The sequence below is a fragment of the Vombatus ursinus genome, unplaced genomic scaffold (genome assembly GCF_900497805.2).
Source record: "Vombatus ursinus unplaced genomic scaffold, bare-nosed wombat genome assembly UNPS02000749.1, whole genome shotgun sequence".
Classification (NCBI taxonomy): Eukaryota; Metazoa; Chordata; class Mammalia; order Diprotodontia; family Vombatidae; genus Vombatus; species Vombatus ursinus.
In genome coordinates this window covers 22,256,470-22,274,348 of record NW_020940527.1, presented here as the reverse complement: position 1 = coordinate 22,274,348, position 17,879 = coordinate 22,256,470, and the positions used below count along the sequence as shown (strand labels likewise).

The 17,879-nt window shown below is 34.6% G+C and overlaps 1 protein-coding gene across 4 annotated transcripts in view; it reads left to right on the top strand.

Moving 5' to 3' along the window:
• ERCC6 (ERCC excision repair 6, chromatin remodeling factor) overlaps positions 1-17,879 on the top strand; it is a 103,256-nt gene that overhangs the window by 37,225 nt on the left and 48,152 nt on the right. For all 4 annotated transcript variants that reach the window (XM_027861142.1, XM_027861133.1, XM_027861138.1 and 1 more), the window contains one exon: positions 14,588-14,716. In XM_027861142.1, coding sequence (XP_027716943.1) covers positions 14,588-14,716 — 129 coding nt within the window. The remainder of the gene's footprint in view (positions 1-14,587; positions 14,717-17,879) is intronic.

The window sequence follows — 17,879 nt, the reverse complement described above, 5'->3', positions numbered from 1 at the left end:
TTAAAAAAAATTCTTTGTAATGTAGGATGTCTGTCTGAGATGAGGGAAAGGTACAGCAGGAAATTTAGCTACGTTAAAAAAAATCAATGAAAGTTTATTTGAAAAAGCAAAATGATACAAATTAAAATCTTCAATGTTGTTCTGAGATATTCATGAGGGAGCTAGTTTGTGGATGAATTCTGACCCATTAATTTTTTTTCTTGGCATATATTTAAAAACTTCTTGCCAATCATGTTTTATTTTAAATTTTCATTTAAAACCTTTGAGACTTTTCAGAATAAGGTGGAGGAGGTGATGGAACAAATATTTATTCATTACCTACTGTGAACTAGACACTGTGCTGAGGTCTATATAAATATTATCTCATTTGAGTAGTGTTTAATTTGTGGGTATAAAGCATCTCTCTTGAGTAAGACATAATGACTTATCCAAAAATGGATAAATATAAATCATTTTACCTCTGAGCCTCACTTTCCTCTTTTGTATGATGAGGGGATTGGTTTAGATGGACTCTAAAGTTCTTTTCACTTCTAAACCTATGATTCCATGATCTTTAAGATCCTTGAAACGTGTATTTTTATGAAAATCATGTTAAGTTCAAATGATCAGATATTTGGAAAAATAACTGTTTATCAAGTAAATGTCAGAATATTAATATTTCTGGTAGGAATAATGACATAACCATTAGCCATGTATGACTTTTTCATTTTAATAATCTGTTCTCAAATAAGGTGAATTTTCTTTATAGTCTGATTAAGGCTAATTTTTTTTAGTGATAAAAAAACTACATGTCTAATATATTACCAGTAGTTGTGGGGGCAATTAACAATTACTGTTACTGCTTTCGTATACATACAATAGAAGGAGCTATATTTCTTTCCAGGGGAGACTAAAATTTGATTACTTACTCTTTAGCTTTTGTCATAAATAGGATAAGATTAGACGTTGGTTTCTTATGTAAATAATTGTCCAGTTTGCCATTTATTTTATGTATTAAAAGCTACTGAGATTTACTGTTCACATGCATCTTTGGATTTTAAATTCTTGTATGAAAAAATAGAATTATTTTCTTTTAAGCTTGAAAAATAATATAAATTGAAAATGAATGTTGCCAAATTACAAAAAATAAGCTTAGCTCCAAAGAAAAGGCACAGAAAATATGAGAAGACACTTCCTCCCACTCCTTTGCAGAGGTGGGAGATGGGTACACAGATGTGGAACCTTGCATATATTGTCAGATTTTTTTTTGATGCATTGATTGATTTTTTTTCTACTTAAAAAAATTCTTTATTATATATGATGACTCCCTGGGATAGGAGACACTATCCTGATTTTCAGAACAGGGAAGAAAACAGTCTGAACATTTTAGGATAGTAGAATGACTTTGATTGCTGGCAAAAGTCTATAGTGGATCATCAAAGGGTTGGTTTGTTAACATGTAAAAGAGAAGATGGTGATTACAAAGAGCCAGAATGGATTAATCAAGAACAAGTGGTGTAAAATGGGGTGGAGGGAGAGGGAGAAGGAGAGGGAGAAAAGGAACCAAAAACTAAGTAATGGGTAATGTTGCATTTAATACGAAAAGAAAGTTTATGTAATAGAGATGTACAATTTTCAGTCCATTTTTTGTATTCTGCTCTGTATATGGTAATGTCTTCTTTGGTGTTTAAATACATGATAAAAAATACCTAAAAGAACAAGTTATGTCAGACTTAACCTTATTTCCTTTATTTCCTTTTTTTTTGGACAGGGCTATTAAACCAGTAGGCAAATAGGTGGCTTGGTAGATAGGGCCTTGAGCTTGGAGTTAGGAAGACCTGGGTTCAAATCTAATCTCAGATACTAATTGTATGACCCTGGGCAAGTCACTTAACCTATGTTTACCTTAATCCATTGTAGAGTGAAATGGCAAATCATTCCAATGTCTTTGCGAAGAAAAACCCTATAGACAATATTGGCATCCATGGAGTCATGAAGAGTTAGACACGACTAAACAACAATAATCAGACCAGTAGATTAGGGTAGAAATAGTTTACCTAAATTTTAACAAACTAGTTGATGACGTATCTCATCCTATTCTTGTGAGAAGGAGGAGGAGAAATGGATTCTGTGATAAAACGGTTAAATTAATCAATCCAGAACTGGAGGAATGGTTGGCTCCAGAGTCAAGTGACTTTAAAGAAGTCCAAAATTAGCACAGATGACATGAAGCTAGGAGGGATAGTTAATAAACTGGATGACAGAGTTAGGAACCCAAAAGATCTTGACAGGTTAATGTGCTGGGCTGAAAATAATTAGATAAAATTCAGTAGGGATAAACACAAAACGTTATACTTGGATTTTAAAAATCAGTTTCATAAGAACTTGGTGAGCGAGGCATAGTTCACAGTTTGAAAAAAAAGTTTGGGCATTTTAATGGACTGCAAACTCGGTATGAATCATCAGTGTAATATGGCAGCCAAAAATCTACTTAGTCTTGGGCTGCATTGAGAGGCAGGAATGTTTCCTTCCTCTTCCTTTCTGCTGCAGAGAGCTTCCAGGAATAAGGAGGTAAGAGTTCTTCTTTACTGGTCAGACCACATCTGGAGCTTTGTTTTTGGTTCTGGCACCACTACTTAGGATGGACATTGATAGAGAATCCAGAGGAGGACAGCTGGGATGGCGAAGGGCCTTGAAACCTTGCCATATGAGGATTGGCCAAAGGAACTGGTTATGTTTAGATTCTGGAGAGTAGAAGACTCAAAGGGACTTGACAGGCATTTTCAGGTATTTGGGGATTTGATTCCAGAGAGCAGAACCAAGAGCAGCAGGTTTAAACCAAGGCACATTGAGGCATGATGTCAGGAAAAACTTCCCAACCATCAGAGCATCCCAAATGTAGAAGGGCTGCCTTGGCAGGACCTGGCTTCTTCCTTAGAACTCTTTAAGCAGAGGTTTGATGAACCTGTGAGCGTATCACAGTAGGGATTCCATTCAAGTATAAGACAGACTAGATGGCCACTCAGGTCTCATCCAGCTCCAGAATTGTGCGCTTGTCATTTTTAATTCAAAAGTTCTTTTTAAAATTGTACTTCATTACTTCAAAGGTCAATGTGCATGCCTTCTTATCCCTCTTTAATTAATAAATAGTAATAAAAAAACCCAAAACATTAATCACCTAGTATGTGTAAGTGCTATGCTAGGTGCAGGGATACAAAGAAAGAAATGAAACAGTTCCTGCCCTTGCGGAGCTTACAGTCTCTCCAGAGAAGATAAATATGCAGGTCACCGTTCGTGTAAGCTGGAAGAATGCAAAATTCAATTTTGGGTGCATTATAAAATGGCACTAGGTCACATTTAATGCCAGCCAAAATTCAATTAATGTGATACGTGTGAGCCATTTGAGTGTTTTTAACATTTGTCTGTTGTTGCACGTGGATGTATGTGTTGTGTTGCTGCCAGTGCTGATGAGGATGCAACAGCTAAATATCCTTCCTGGTGTTTTGAAGAAAACAGAAGAAGGTGGATTCTCTGATGGACACATTTTTAATGTGGATGAAAAAGGACTAATTCTGGAAAAGAATGCCTTCCCGAACTTGACCTTTCTAAGAAAGAAAAAATTCTACCTAGATTTAAAGTGGAAAGAAAAAATTCCACCTAGATTTAAAGTGTCCAAGGATCTCTTAACACTTCTATGGGGAGGTAATGTAGAATGCGATTTTAAATTAAAACCAGGGCTTGGTTATTGGTCTTAAAATCCTTGTGCTCTGAGAAGGTACAACCATCTATCGCTTCAAGTTCTTTGACAGTCAGATAAGAAAGCATTTTGAAGACTGGGTTTCAAGTTATTTTAGCCTAGCTTCTGAAAAATATTGCAAGGACAACAACATTGTTTTTAAAGCTTTACTGATTTTAGATTATGACCCAGGTTATCCAGCTACACTTGGTTCACTGTGGTATGTGATGTGAGCATGCAAATTGTAGATAAAGCTCTTTGCAGCTCCCAGTGTACGTATGAAGATTTAAAGAAAGGAAAGACAGTTTAGTCTATGTTGCTAAAATATTTTAAACAACAATAATGAGGTTTTTGTCATATCTTCATTTTAGGCTTATCTTTCATACAATATTTAGTAATTTAAAATTTTTAAAATTGTGCTTTATATAACTACTTTGTGTCTTTGTGATAACTTCAATCTTAGCCTACCTATATTTTAGTAAAGTATGTGATAAGTATCTCATACTATTCATGTGGGAAAGAGGGATAGAATAAGATAGTATAGTTAGATAAATTGATCCAGAACTGGGGGAGGGGCTAGACTTCCTCTTATATTATGCACGTAAACAGATAAGGACTTAGTTTTAAAATTTTTCATTGCTTATTTCTGTTTGGCTGGAATTACTGTATTTTACATATAACTGTAACTTCTAGTGCAAAATTGAGTAATATGACTAATTCTCAGGATTCATTATTTGCATTAACTGTGGCCTCTCAGTATGTGCATACAAAGTAGGTCCAAGGTGATGTGACGGATGGCTAGCCTTCTGGTGATGTCTTTTTAGATATAGCTAGAGAGGTCATTATGACGTGAGAAGCCTTTCTGGCTTGGTTGAACCTGTCAGAACTTGCTGTGGACTAGAATAGCCTTTGAGAAAAGTTATCTATACAACACAATTATTGTTAAAGGTAGGACTTTAGTTGAGTTTTAATATTGTGGGTGGCACTGTGAACAGATAATCATTTTGCAAAATGATTTGGAATTGTAGGAGAAAAATGACTAAATTGCTTATCCTCTGACACAGTGATGCTATTAAGGGCATATTCCCTAAGGTTGGTCAAAAAACAGGGAAGAGGATTCTAACCAAGATGGCTACCTGATTGGAAGATGGATTGTCCAGTTTCCATGTATCTTGTTCCAGCCAAATTCTGAAGTCTAGACCAGTAGCACTTTTTAAAAATTAACTATCCCTTTCAAAAAAAAAACCCTAATCAAACTTTTCTTTGTAATTGGGGAAGACCATTTTGTAGATGAGTTGTTCTTTTGCAGTTGGCCCCTTTCTACATGAGATCCTTAATGTAAAATGGTATACAGCTTGTACACAGTTTTTTTGGTTTGTTTTTTAACCAAAAGGTAGACTAGAAGCAAAATGGGTTAGCTAACTTTTGGTGTACATTTTGTAAGTGTTCTTTGAAAATGTTTGTACATTATAGTTGGGACTGCCACTGTTACATTTCTTTGCCTTCTTTGTTTCTTTTTTTTTTCTCTCTTATTATGCTTATGTAACTGTGAGTGTGTACCAAACAGTGGAAAATTGGCTGCAAAATGGAGCAATGAGCTTTTACTCCAGCCCTTTTAACTGTCTGCACTGACAAAATGTCTCAACACGGTACGACTGCAAGGGACTACTTGTGGAGTTAAACTGTTTATGCCATATGTTGATTTCTTTGGTGTTAGTATTTTGTCCCTTACTTGTTCATGATGAACTATTTTTGCAAAACCAGTCAGGGGCCTAGTGTCTTGGGGGAAACTAGGGAATGTGTTCACTGTTCATACTAGATTTTCCATCTTGATCAGTATTTTAGTTTTATTGCTAAGTTTCCTTGTAGAAGGATGCCAGTAGATTTGGAGGGTGGGCTGAATATGATAGTAGTCTGTGTAGTTAGAAAAGCTGCCAGTGAACAACATGCCTCCTTCCTTTTATTTGGTTGCAGCTGTGACTATTATGTGATTTTTTTTTTTAAATGTGGGGGTGGGAAGATTTTTTTTTTAAGTATTTTCCCCTTAATTTAAGCAAAAACATAACTGAGCCTGCCTAAGTTACTGATTCTTTAGATTAACTGCCATATTATTTCTTGGATAAAGTAACTTAATCGAGATATTTCCTAATGCCATTTTCACTTTTTTGGCCACTAGACAATCTGGACTGTGATCCTGGCTTTGGTATCGTCTCCCTCTGTGGGCGTAGACAACTTATTAAACCACCCTGATCCTGTTTCCTCCAATATAAAGACGCTTATAGAGTTATGCATAATTCTACAGTGGTTTTATACATGTAGAAACTTGTTATTGCAGAATTTTAAAATTAAGGTAATGATCTAATTTGCATTACCCAGAGACCAGGACTCTTTACTGGCATAGTGATGTTTTGGTATAATTCATAATTTATGGAATGGTGTTTTATGAATGAAGGAATGAATGAATAAAGCATTTATTAAACTCTTACTGTGTTCAAAACTCTGTGCTAAATGCTGAAATGTAAGAAAAACAAGACAGTCCCAGCTCTCAAGGAGCTCACATTCAAATGAGAGAGACAACCGATGGAAGGCTTTAGCTGCAAGTTGGATGCAAAGGTCCCGTGGTCCTTAGAGTACAGTGACAAAGCGGATGGTAATGTTTCTTATTTAGTGTCATTTCCATTGATAAAATCATATCAGTTTCTGATGCTGAGCCATTTGACAGTGCTGAGAACTTTGGTGATAAGAACTTTCTTTTCTGGGTCTTCAATAGATATGTCTTTAGCACTTGCAAGAGCACTTTGTTACTAGGCTGCATCTTGACACAGGGATTGTTTTCCTGAACAATGGTTGAGGACACTGGGCTGGCTACAGAGACTGCTGTTCCCAAGACTCTTGAGTTAAAGCTGTCTGAAATAAAGTTTCTAGGAGCCACGTGGGAGTTAAGGAGAAAAAATTAAAACAGGCTAGCAAAATTTTTTGAGCTATGTACTAGATAACTAAAGGATATAAAGAAATATAAGGTCCCTTATTATAGTCTTATTAGTCTCTTATTATAGTCTTATTAGCATAGCAAGAAAGGTGTGATAGCTGAGCCATGGGGCAGTAGTTCTGAGGAGTTTATCAATTTTATTGTTTGACTATTTCTTGTGAATGCTGCTTATACAGAAGCTGATACTTTGTGAGGAGGTGTAAAGGACAGGTATGACCTAGTAGTTGTAAGGTATTGTGGCTTTGGGATTCAGGTGGTACCTTACTATCTTTCACTTTGTATATTTAGATTTGTTCTCCCTCTGTTGTATGTATTTTCCCCAGGGCAGCCTTGTATGTCAGGCCGTGCTTCTCAGCTGCCAAGATAAGAGGCACAGAAAACAGTTGGAGGACATGACTATGGTGAATCTTTGTTTTTAATGTTTTATTAATGTTTTCCTCTCTGTATGTCACTATCACTTTTCTCCCAAATAGAGCTGTCCATTGTAGCAAAAACAGGCGAAACAGACATGTTAACTTTGTCTGACACTGTATGTAGCATTCTTTTTTTTTTTTAAATGAATGAAAAAACATTTATTTCATTCTTATTGTGTGCCAAGCACTGTGCTGGGTGCCAGGGATATAAATACAAAAGCAAGAATAGTTCCTACCTTCAAGGAAACTACATTTCAATGTCAGAAGCACATCGAGATAATAATAGTAACAGCTAACACACAGAACTCTTTAAGGTTTGCGAAGCACTTTAGATAGGTTATCTATTTAGAGCCTTACAACAATCCAGTGAGGTAGGTTACGATAAGAAAACTGAGACTCAGAGACATTACATGACTTTCCCAGGGTTTCCCAGCTAAAGAATGTCTGAGACAGAATTCAGAGTGCTTTCCTGCTTCCAAGTCCAGAGCCATCCACCATGCCACCTGCAAGTCATGGCCAAGGAGGGACCCTTTGGATCAAAAAGTTACTGGGAGGATTACTGGGTTTAAAGGAGGAGAAGATTGATCCGTCCTATCCAAGAACAATGACATATTTGATATAATCATGGTCCACGACTCCAGAACTGGAGAGCTCAGAGTCCCTGCTGGGGCTCTGGCCAGAGGAGGGGAGCTAAGCAGAGCTGAGCAGAGGGGAGTGATCAGAGTTCCTTCGAGGAGCAGAGCCGGGGGCAGCGCTGTGTGGGCCAGGTTGTGTTTGTATGTAGCATTCTTACCCCTCATCTTTCTGCTTTCTACTGTGAAAGACAATTCTGTTAGTCCTCTGTAATCAGTATTAGTCATGACATTAATTTGAATTATAAGGTCTTCTAGTGATGTTTCCATTTATTTTTATGGTCCTTGTATCCTTTTGGTTCTGCTTTTCTGACTGCATCAGTTCATATAAGTCTACTCAGGTTTCTCTGAACTCCTCATAGTCACTGTTTTTTGTGGTACAATAATGTTTCTTTACATTAATTTACAACAGTTTTTTCCAGCTATTTTCCAGTCTATGGGCATTCACTTTGATTCCAGTTTTTTACTTTAACAAAAAGAGTGAATATATTGGTGTATATATAGGATCTTTCCTTTTTTTTTTATTCTGAACTAAACACCAAAAATCATTTTGACACAGCAAAACAGGAAATGAGGATTACATATGAAATAATGAATTTCTGTTTTGTTCTTCATCCTTAAAAATATAATAAATTCTGTGTTTTCAAGATTATCCTGTTTATCTGTACTTCCTTCTGAACTTTTTACTCTTCTTTGTATTTTAAAAAATAAATTTATTTCATTAAATATGTACCAATTATATGTACAATATTTTTTAACATTCATTTTTGAAAATTTGAGTTCCATATTCTCTCCCTCACACCCTCCCCCTACCCATCAAGAAGGCAAGCAATATGATATTGATTATACATGTGAAGTCATGCAAAATATATTGCCATGTTGCAAAAGAAAACACACAAAACCAAGAAAAATAAAGTTTAAAAAAGGATGCTTCAATCTTCACTCAGAGTTAATCAGTTCTCTGGAGGTGGATAGCATTTTTCATCATGGGTCCTTGTGAATTGTCTTGGATCGTTATCTTGATCAGAGTAGCAAAGTCTTTCACGGTTGATGATCCTTACCGTATTGTTGTTAGTGTATAATGTTCTCCTGGTTCTGTTCACTTCAGTTTCCATCAGTTCAAATGAGTCTTACCAGCTGTGTATTTTAAAAAGTTTACAGTGGCCCTTTTATTTTTGGCGTCGCTATTGCTAAACCCTACCCTCGTTAAATCCCAGCTATTAGAAACCAAGAGAAAGAAGAGAAAAAAAAAGGGGGGGAGAAAAAAACAAAACAAAACAAAAGACTTGGTAACAAATAAGCTTAGTCAAATAAAACAAATCGAGTCATCATGTCCAAAAAAATATATTTTTCTGCACCTTTTATCTATCACTTCTTTGTCAGAAGGTGAGCTTCGTCATATATCCTTGGGAAATGTTTCAATGTTACCATACTTGTATAAATTCTTCTATTCTGATCACTTTGCAAGAATTCATACAATGAAATCTTTTGTCATTTCTTACAGCGTTGAATTTATGTGCTACAGTTTGATTAGTCACTCCCCAGATGTATAAGAGACAGTCTAAGCACCTCAGATTTTAGTTTTTCCCTTTAGTTCTTTAGGTCATGTAAATCTTCCCTCTCAGTATTGTAGGATGTTCCTTATCCCTGCTTGTTTTCCTGTGGAGTTTGATTACCAACCTTCCTTTGCCCATTTCAGATAAGAGAGAAATTCATCTCATTCTCTGTCATTTCCTCTAAGTTTTGTATGCTCTTCTTCCCATGCACCCTAATATTGAGAAATGTCAGGTTCCTACCCCTTCCTCCTTCTATCCTGATGTATACCTTCTTTTATCCTTGTCAAACCCATAGAACAAAACTAGTCCACTTTCAGCACATTTGTTTTTGATGACATTAAGGTTCTGAAGGGCAACTTGTTTCTTTTCCCCATTATGTCATCCCCATTGCATAAACTCATTCTAGTTGTCCAAATATATTTACCTTTCTAGGGTTCTCTCACTTCTTGTCACTCAGTACAGTACCTGGGACATAGGCACCTAATAAATGTTTATTGATTAATCTTGAGTTTGTATTTCAGAGTTTCTTCTCAGCTCTTTTTCATTAGAAATGCTTAAAAGTCCCCTATTCTGTTAAAGGTATGTCCCCCCCTTAGAATTGTCTTCATCTTTTCAGTATAAATTATTCTTGTAAGCCTTTGTCTTTTGCCTGTTGATTTCTATTTGATCTGTTATAGAATTCAGAGAGCCCATTTCTTGTCTAAAGGTTAACTACTTTCCCTTCTAAGCTACTTATTCTCATTTTGCTTTTTCCCCACTGCTTTGATTTTATTCTTTTATTTCTTCTAGTTATTCATACAGTCCTTGTGGAAAATCTGTTTTTTCCTCCCTCAAATCTCTACTTCCATTTGTTACAGAGTCACTTAAGCTTCTTCTTGGGAGGGGGGCAGATAGAGAGAGAATTCCTAGTTTTGCAATAATTTTTTTATACTAACATGATGTTTTCTTTGAATTACTCATTTTTCTAGCTTTACTTCCTGAATTGGGACTGTATGCTAGGGTCTGGTTTTGCTCCCTACTGGTTTTTCGAGTGGAGTGGCCAGCCCTCCTTGGTCTCATCCTGGGTTTCTTTGCTGAGCTCTAGCTCTTGGGTTTAGGACCCTGTGGATCTGGAAGTTTAGAGTGCTAGGTCTTCAGGGCCATCTTTGGCATTCTCAAAAAAGGATGTTACACTGTATCTTGTATGTACATAGGTGTCTGTGTCTTGTCTACCCTGTTACAGTTTAAGGATGGCAGAGACTTTTCACCCCAGCACAGTCCCTGGCACATAGTACACTTATAGTGATTAGTTCTTGGAGTTACTGTGAAATTCAGAGAGATAAAGTTTGCTTACTATTCTATATTAATTTGTTATTACTATGGTGATGGTGGTGGTGATGATGATGATAATACTGGTTTTAATCCACAAAGTTGAGTAGAGTATGAATCTTATTTCAGATGACTAAAAAATCTTTCGGCCTCAGTGCCACATATGCATATGGTTAAAAGCAGGTAGATTTTGTCTGTGAAATATGAATATGATTCTGCTGGGGCAACTTGTTTCTATAGATTTGAAATGCTTGTATGTAGTAATATTTTTGTTTACCACCTCTAGTGGTCATTTAGCCAATTCAAAAATATATGCGTAGTTCTTTTAATCTTTCTTTAAGGAGTAGTAAACATGGAAATACAATTATTTTTGTAATTTTTATTTTATTAATAATTTTTATAATGTAATTTTCTGTGTTCTGTGTACAGGACTACAGAACTCTGTAAGAGGTGAGAAGGGAAGAGAAACAGATGCCCAAACTATGTAGATTCAATGTGATATGGAAATTTAGTGGTCACAGAGAGTTAACAGATAACTCCAAGGAAATGTACTTTCCTTAACAAAATCAGTAGGTGTTATCGTTTTACTGGAAAATATGTAATGACTTTCTTATTCTGAATTTATAAGACCTTAGCTTAATGGTATGGAATCAGGGTTATTTTCTTGTTACTTGTAGTTCTGATCTTTCTCTGATGTTCTTATATTGCAACTTAAGAAACTGTCTTAATGGTTTTTCAAAAATGAAAGTATCTTTAGAACTAGTACTGTAATAAAAAATGAACGGTACATTTTGAAGACATATTGAAAAATTGCATTTTGTTCAGCATTTTTATATTAAAGATGGAAAACCATTTGGAAAAGTTACTGTAATAAAAATGTTAGCGTTGTATTTCTTTCTTTCTATGTTTGTTAAATCATGGAATCTTAGAATTAAATGGAATCTTCACTTATATCCAGTTAGTTATATCCTATACATTTTACCTTCTCATATCCATCCCTCCTTTATATTTCCACTATCACTGCTTTTGTACAGGCTGTCATTGCTACTCATTTGAACATTGCAATAACTTCTAAACAATTTTCTGATCTCTTTTCAGAACTCTTCAGTCTCCATACTATTGCAAGAGTAATCTTTCTTATAAATAGATGTGGTCATTTCATTTCCTTAAAAAAGACAAAATACAAACTAATGATTCCCTTTGGCTTACCAAGTAAAATTTATTTTCATTTCCTTGGCATTAAGATCTCCCCATAGTCTGGTGTCATTCTACCTTTGCAGAATTATCCCACATTTTTTTGCCTCTTCCTTCTGTTCTTTACTCCAAATTGGGCTATTCTCTGCTCCCCAAATATGCCCTATGGTTAAGTCTAGTTGAAATGTTATTGCCATCAAGTGTTCTTTGATTCCTTGTTTGGTAATAACCTTCCTTCTTAGATATCTTGTAACATTTTATTTTATACCTTTCTAATGCAGTTATCATATAATATTGTTTATTGTGGTTATCTAAGATTGGGTCTAGACCATAAGTTCCATGATACTAAGAATGGTGTCTTACATACTTCATGCTTCCTATTGCTCTGCACTTAATAAATAAGTTTTAGTATCTGTTCTAGGTGTTGTGGTGTACACTGGCTGAATTACAGACCTGGCTTTGGCACGTACTAGCTGGTCACCTAGGACAAAGCAGTTGACTTAGCTGGATATGTGCTTCCTTTTCTTTATAATGAAGGAGTTCTAGATAATCTGGAATGTCCTTGTGCACTCTAAACTTCTTCCATATAGATAGCAATCAGTTCATCATCTTGCTTTAGGTATTATTGTTCAGTTGCTAACTTGCCCAACAATGTTATCATCTAGCCCCACCAATTTATACACATGGTTAACTATGAGTGACTGTCTAATATTTTGCTCAAGTTGTAGTGTAATGTGACAGTGGCATTCCCTGATATACCAGCTTCATAAAGTTATATTATCAAAAAAGAAATAAATTGTCAGTGAACCCATGTTATATTCCAGCATTAACTGCATCCTTTTCTAAATGCTACCAATGTGTTTGAAAATACATTCTATAATTTTACCAGTGCTGGTTTATAAACTTCTTACTCTGTAGTTATTAGAATCTACTTTTTACCCCATTTTGAAATGTATGTTGTTTGGTCTGTTTTCTTCCCTTTTGAAAACTGACATTTGGCCTAATCCATTTTATTGCTTGTTTTCTGCTCTTCATGATTTTTCCAGAATTTAGCAACTTAACTATAATACCTAAAGCATGATGATGAGCTGATTGCTATCCATATAGAAGAAGTTTAGAATTTTAGAGTGCAAAGGGACGTTCCAGATTATCTAGAACTCCTTCATTTTAGAGAGAAGGAAACAGATGCCCAGGTAAGTTAACTTGCTTTGTCTGAGGTGACCAGCTAGTATGTTCCAAAGCCAGGTCTGTAATTCAGCCAGTGTACACCAGAACACCTAGAACAGATACTAAAACTTAGTATAGGAAGCATGAAGTTTATGTAAGTCACCATTCTTACTATCATGAAACTTATGGTCTAGACCCAATCTTAGATAACCACAATAAACAATATTACATGATAACTGCATTAGAAAGGTATAAAATAAAATGCTTGACATATACCCTAAGGAAGTTAAAGATAGAAAAGTTCCATATATACCAAAATACTTTTGGCAGCACTTTTTGTAGGAGCAAAGAACTAGAAACGAAGTTGGTTCCGTCTAATTGGAGAATGGCTAAACAAATTGTGTTAAATTAATGTCATGAAATATTACTACATTGTGAGAGATGATGAATAGGAAGACTCCAGGGAAGCAGGGGAAGATTGATATAAACAGATACAGAAGTTAGGTAAGCAGAAGCAGGTAAAGAAGCAATGTGCACAATGACTACCACAGTGTAACTGGAAAAAAAAACCCCAAAATAAAACAAAACTGAATGCTGCAAGTTTAAAGACCAACCTTACCTTTGAAAAGAGATGGGAAAATGTACCTCTATTCCTTACTTGCAGAAAAATGGTATTTTGGGGGAGGGTGGGGATTGGTGTTAATAAGTTTGGAACATTTCCTATACTGTCAGGTGTGGTGGCTGTGGAGGTTAATTTTTCCTAAATGTTTTTTTCCCTTTTTATTCTTTATTACAAGGGATGACTCTGAGAATAAGGCAGAGATTGCGGGGAGAGGAGGTGTCAGTGAAGGGGATATATTTGGAAATGAATTTGATATAGAAACAAAAGATATTAATAAAATGTCTTTTAAAAATAAGACCTTATTCAAGGAACTTATTTTTATGTAAGTTCAGTATTTCTGTGTGTAAGCAGTATGTCTAGATTAAGTAATTGTCCTCTCAATTGTTTTAACAGTAGGTGAACCTAAGATGAATTTGTTTTGATTATATATTTACTTTATTGTGCAAAGTAATATAAAACTTAAATTTTTATAGTATAGGCCATATACAAAAATAGTAAACACAGATCAAAAGTGATTAAAATGCCTTTCAGGGGTGGAGGGTAAACATAGTCTTTCATTGCACCATAATGTCATGTTAACTGTATTTTGGAGATGCATTAGTTACATAGATTTTTATGGCCGTATTATTTGTAGGAGCACTTGACATTTATAAAAAATTACTTAAGTTTATTTATCTTAGGAACTATTACCAAAATTCTTTCTTTTGGTATTCCTTGAAATAAGAGGAATTATTTTTCCCAATGGAATGAGGTCTTATTTAAAATAGTGCAGGTAAGAATTGGTTTGAGATGGAAGCCAGTGAGTGTAAAGAGATTTGTTTTATTTTTTCCTCTAAATCCAGTGCCTTGGGTAATGATGGCCATTGTGATATTTTGACGCTCCTCCTTTTGGGCCTCACTTTTTAGTTCTTGATAAAGATGTTTCCTTTGGCTTTAGATTCTCTTTGGTAACCACACTCATTGAAACATGTTTTTTCTCCTTACATGGTAGGAGGTGGAATAAACAGAGATTGGAGGACAAAGAACAGCGTAGAAATGCTGGAGAAGAATCTGAGGAAAGCGACGCTGAATTTGATGAAGGTTTTAGAGTGCCAGGTTTTTTGTTCAAAAAGCTATTTAAGTATGTATTATATGCTTCTTTCTTTATATTGTACCATCAGACTATTACGTGCAAATAAATATTTAAAGAATATTGTAGTAGTTACCTGTGGTCTCTAAAGGCGCTTGTAGCAGTTCATTGCGAATGCAGACACAGTCAAATCTAAATTTATGCCAAACACCATTCTTTAAAATTAGATGATAATAAATTGACTGAAGTGAATATTGGACTTGTTTGTGTTTTGTTAGCTGATAAATCTGCACAGAAATGGTTTGGAGTCTAATGGCAGTATGAAATAGCCAGCAGTGAAAATTTTTTTTCCCCTTGGTAACTTAGTTTCAAGGAACTAAATCCTGAATTTCTTAAATTGAATTTCTTTGTAGTCATAACCTTTCAAGAAAGGCTTTACTATTAAAGTAAAATTTTTTTAAAAATCATTTTTCTGCATATGAAACCATGGGTGTTATGCTATGATGTTCTCAAATGTTTATCTGAATACTTTCCTAATAGTGGGAGATATGATACCTTTAGGATTAAGGTGGTCCCTGAAATTGCTTAAAATTTCATTGACCAAAATTCGATTGACTGTGCTTTAAGGAACACAGGACACTGGCTACGAGATGGTATTAACCTCAATTATCTAGCACCTGTGATTCATATGTGTTTAATGTAAATACTGAAGAACATTTTCACTGTCATCTCCCCTGGGATTTTCTTAACAAGCTACTTTAGGCAGCCTTTCTAGTTGTGCATAGAAAGTTGAAGCATTAAGTAGCTTCTTTATACTCATTTGCACCTTTAATTCCTGGACCTTTATCTCTAGTAAAGGTTGATTTTTCCAAGAGGAAACTCTCATTGAGACTGTTAAAAATTAATTCCTTATGGAGATTTGGCTGACAGTCATTCTGTCAAGATGTCTGCTTACTAATAATATGTATTAATACAGCTCCACCCTTTACCCTAAAGATCTGTAATCATATCATTTATGTTATTTCCTCTTAATCCGAGTTATTGTTTTGGGGTGGGAGTGTGAGAAAAGAGAAGATAATTGAGTATGATTACCCTCATTCGACAAAAAGAACAACTAAAGTTGTTAGAGGAAGAAGTAGGACTACAATTTTAAATCTGAATGCAAATATAGTATTCATTCAAAAACTAATAAGTTTTTACTTTTGAGAGGTGATTGTGTTATTCATTGACCTCAAAATGTCAACTGTGGAAAGGCAAATGAAGGACTTGTTGGTAGCACTAGTCATCCCATCTAAAATGCTCACTTATTAAGAGCTTTAACCTCAACAATGTAATTTAAAAACAAAAGTAAAGTACAAATAAGGAATACTAATAAAATTAGAACTTAAAAAGACAAGAAATTTGCTACCAACAAAAATCATAGTAGTCTGACTAATGGAAAATAGTGTATCCCTAGTTGTGTAATGTCCTCTATCATAAAGTCCTAAATCATCAGAGGAATCAAGTGAATGATTATTTTGATTTAAATGCCAAGATTTTTTAACACAGCATGGTTCATAGTTAATTGGAGCAAAATTTTACTTTCTAAATAAGTTAGAATATGACTCCTGTGGTAGTCAATATAAATAATTTCTAATTAGTTTAATTGCACAGTCCTTGAATCTGTTTTACTTCTGAAAATATGGAATTTTAAATATTTTATAAATATAATAAACCTTGTATGTTTTTCTGTCTAGCATAGGAAGGGATTAATGAGGCTGATAAATTTCTCATTTCTCTTGTATAATTAAGTTTTAGCCAAGCTAATTGAATTTTAAACTGTAAGTGTATTTTTACTGTATTCAACTTTACTGTATTGGAATTAAATTAACAGAACGTAGTGCAATACACAGGGGAAAGGAGTTTGAAATGTAGAATAATCCCTCCATGAAGTATTTCAATAATTAGTGTAGTAGAATACTCAACAATTTCAACCATATATTTGAATTTTAAAGGTTCGTATTGAAAGCTTGCTCGGCAGTCATTTATTGATAAGACTCAACCTTGAGAGGTCAAACTTTCATCTTCTAACTTTCTTTCCAGCTACAGTAAAATATATCTTTTTTTATAATTAAATACTCTGTCCCAGGTTAGCATGAAAATGTTGTGATAATAATCTATAGTTGGCCTTCAACGATTGAAATTTGTGAGAGATTTCTGAACTTCATTGTGATATAGTAAAATCTACTACAAATTCATAGAATTCACAAATTAAGTTCTAATCAAGGGCAAATATCAGAATAGTCCTTTGCTACATTTGCCATATTATCTATAGTGTAATGAACATCTTTCAATTCTCCTTCAATGGTTATTTCTCTGTTTCTGAAATGTCCAGAAAAGTACATTTTATCACCTGCCATGGTATAAGGGGTGTTAAAGTTTCACAGTTATAATCAGAGGACCATTTTTAATGTGTGACTGAAATTACTTTTATGTAGTCTAAGGCTTACTCCTGTCCTCAGAACTGCAGAACAGTTCCTCCACATCATCCTTGTGGTATTCCTTCCTGTACATAAAGGTGTGTGTTCAGGCCACAGTATGGTTGCTCAGTAAATGTTAAAAATCTTTTTTTAACCTTCATTTATTCAAGCACAGTCAGTTCAGTTTCTTTAGTTTTCACAATAAGATAAAAAGAAAATTCTTATAGGTAGAAATAGATATTAGAGAGTCTAACTCCATCATTCTGTAGATGAGGCTGAAGCTTGAGGAAGTTAGGTGATCTCTGAGGTTACATAGTAGCAGAATCATGGTGGTATACAATGTTTGTGTACTGTACCTTAATTTTGACATGTTTTAAGAAAAATCGGTCAGTATAATTGACCTATGTAAGTTGTTATGATTTTAATCTTTTTTTTTTTTGCCTTGTAGATAACCTATCATACTTTAAATGAAATTTGTTTTTCCTTTTCTGAGGAGAATTTTTATATGTATTCTCTCTAAATGGTATCCTATTTTATCTGTACTATTTTTATTGTGAAATCTAATCATGTTTATCAGGTTTCTTGCCACCTCACATAACTTCGTTTTGTCAGCAAACTTAATGAGAAATAATTTTTCTAATTGAGGCTTCTCCTTATGTCACAGTCAGTCACAATGCTATCAGACTTTTTTCACTTATGTCTAAAATAGAAGGGGAAATAAAGTTCATGGTAGTCTATTTAGCAGGAAAATGACA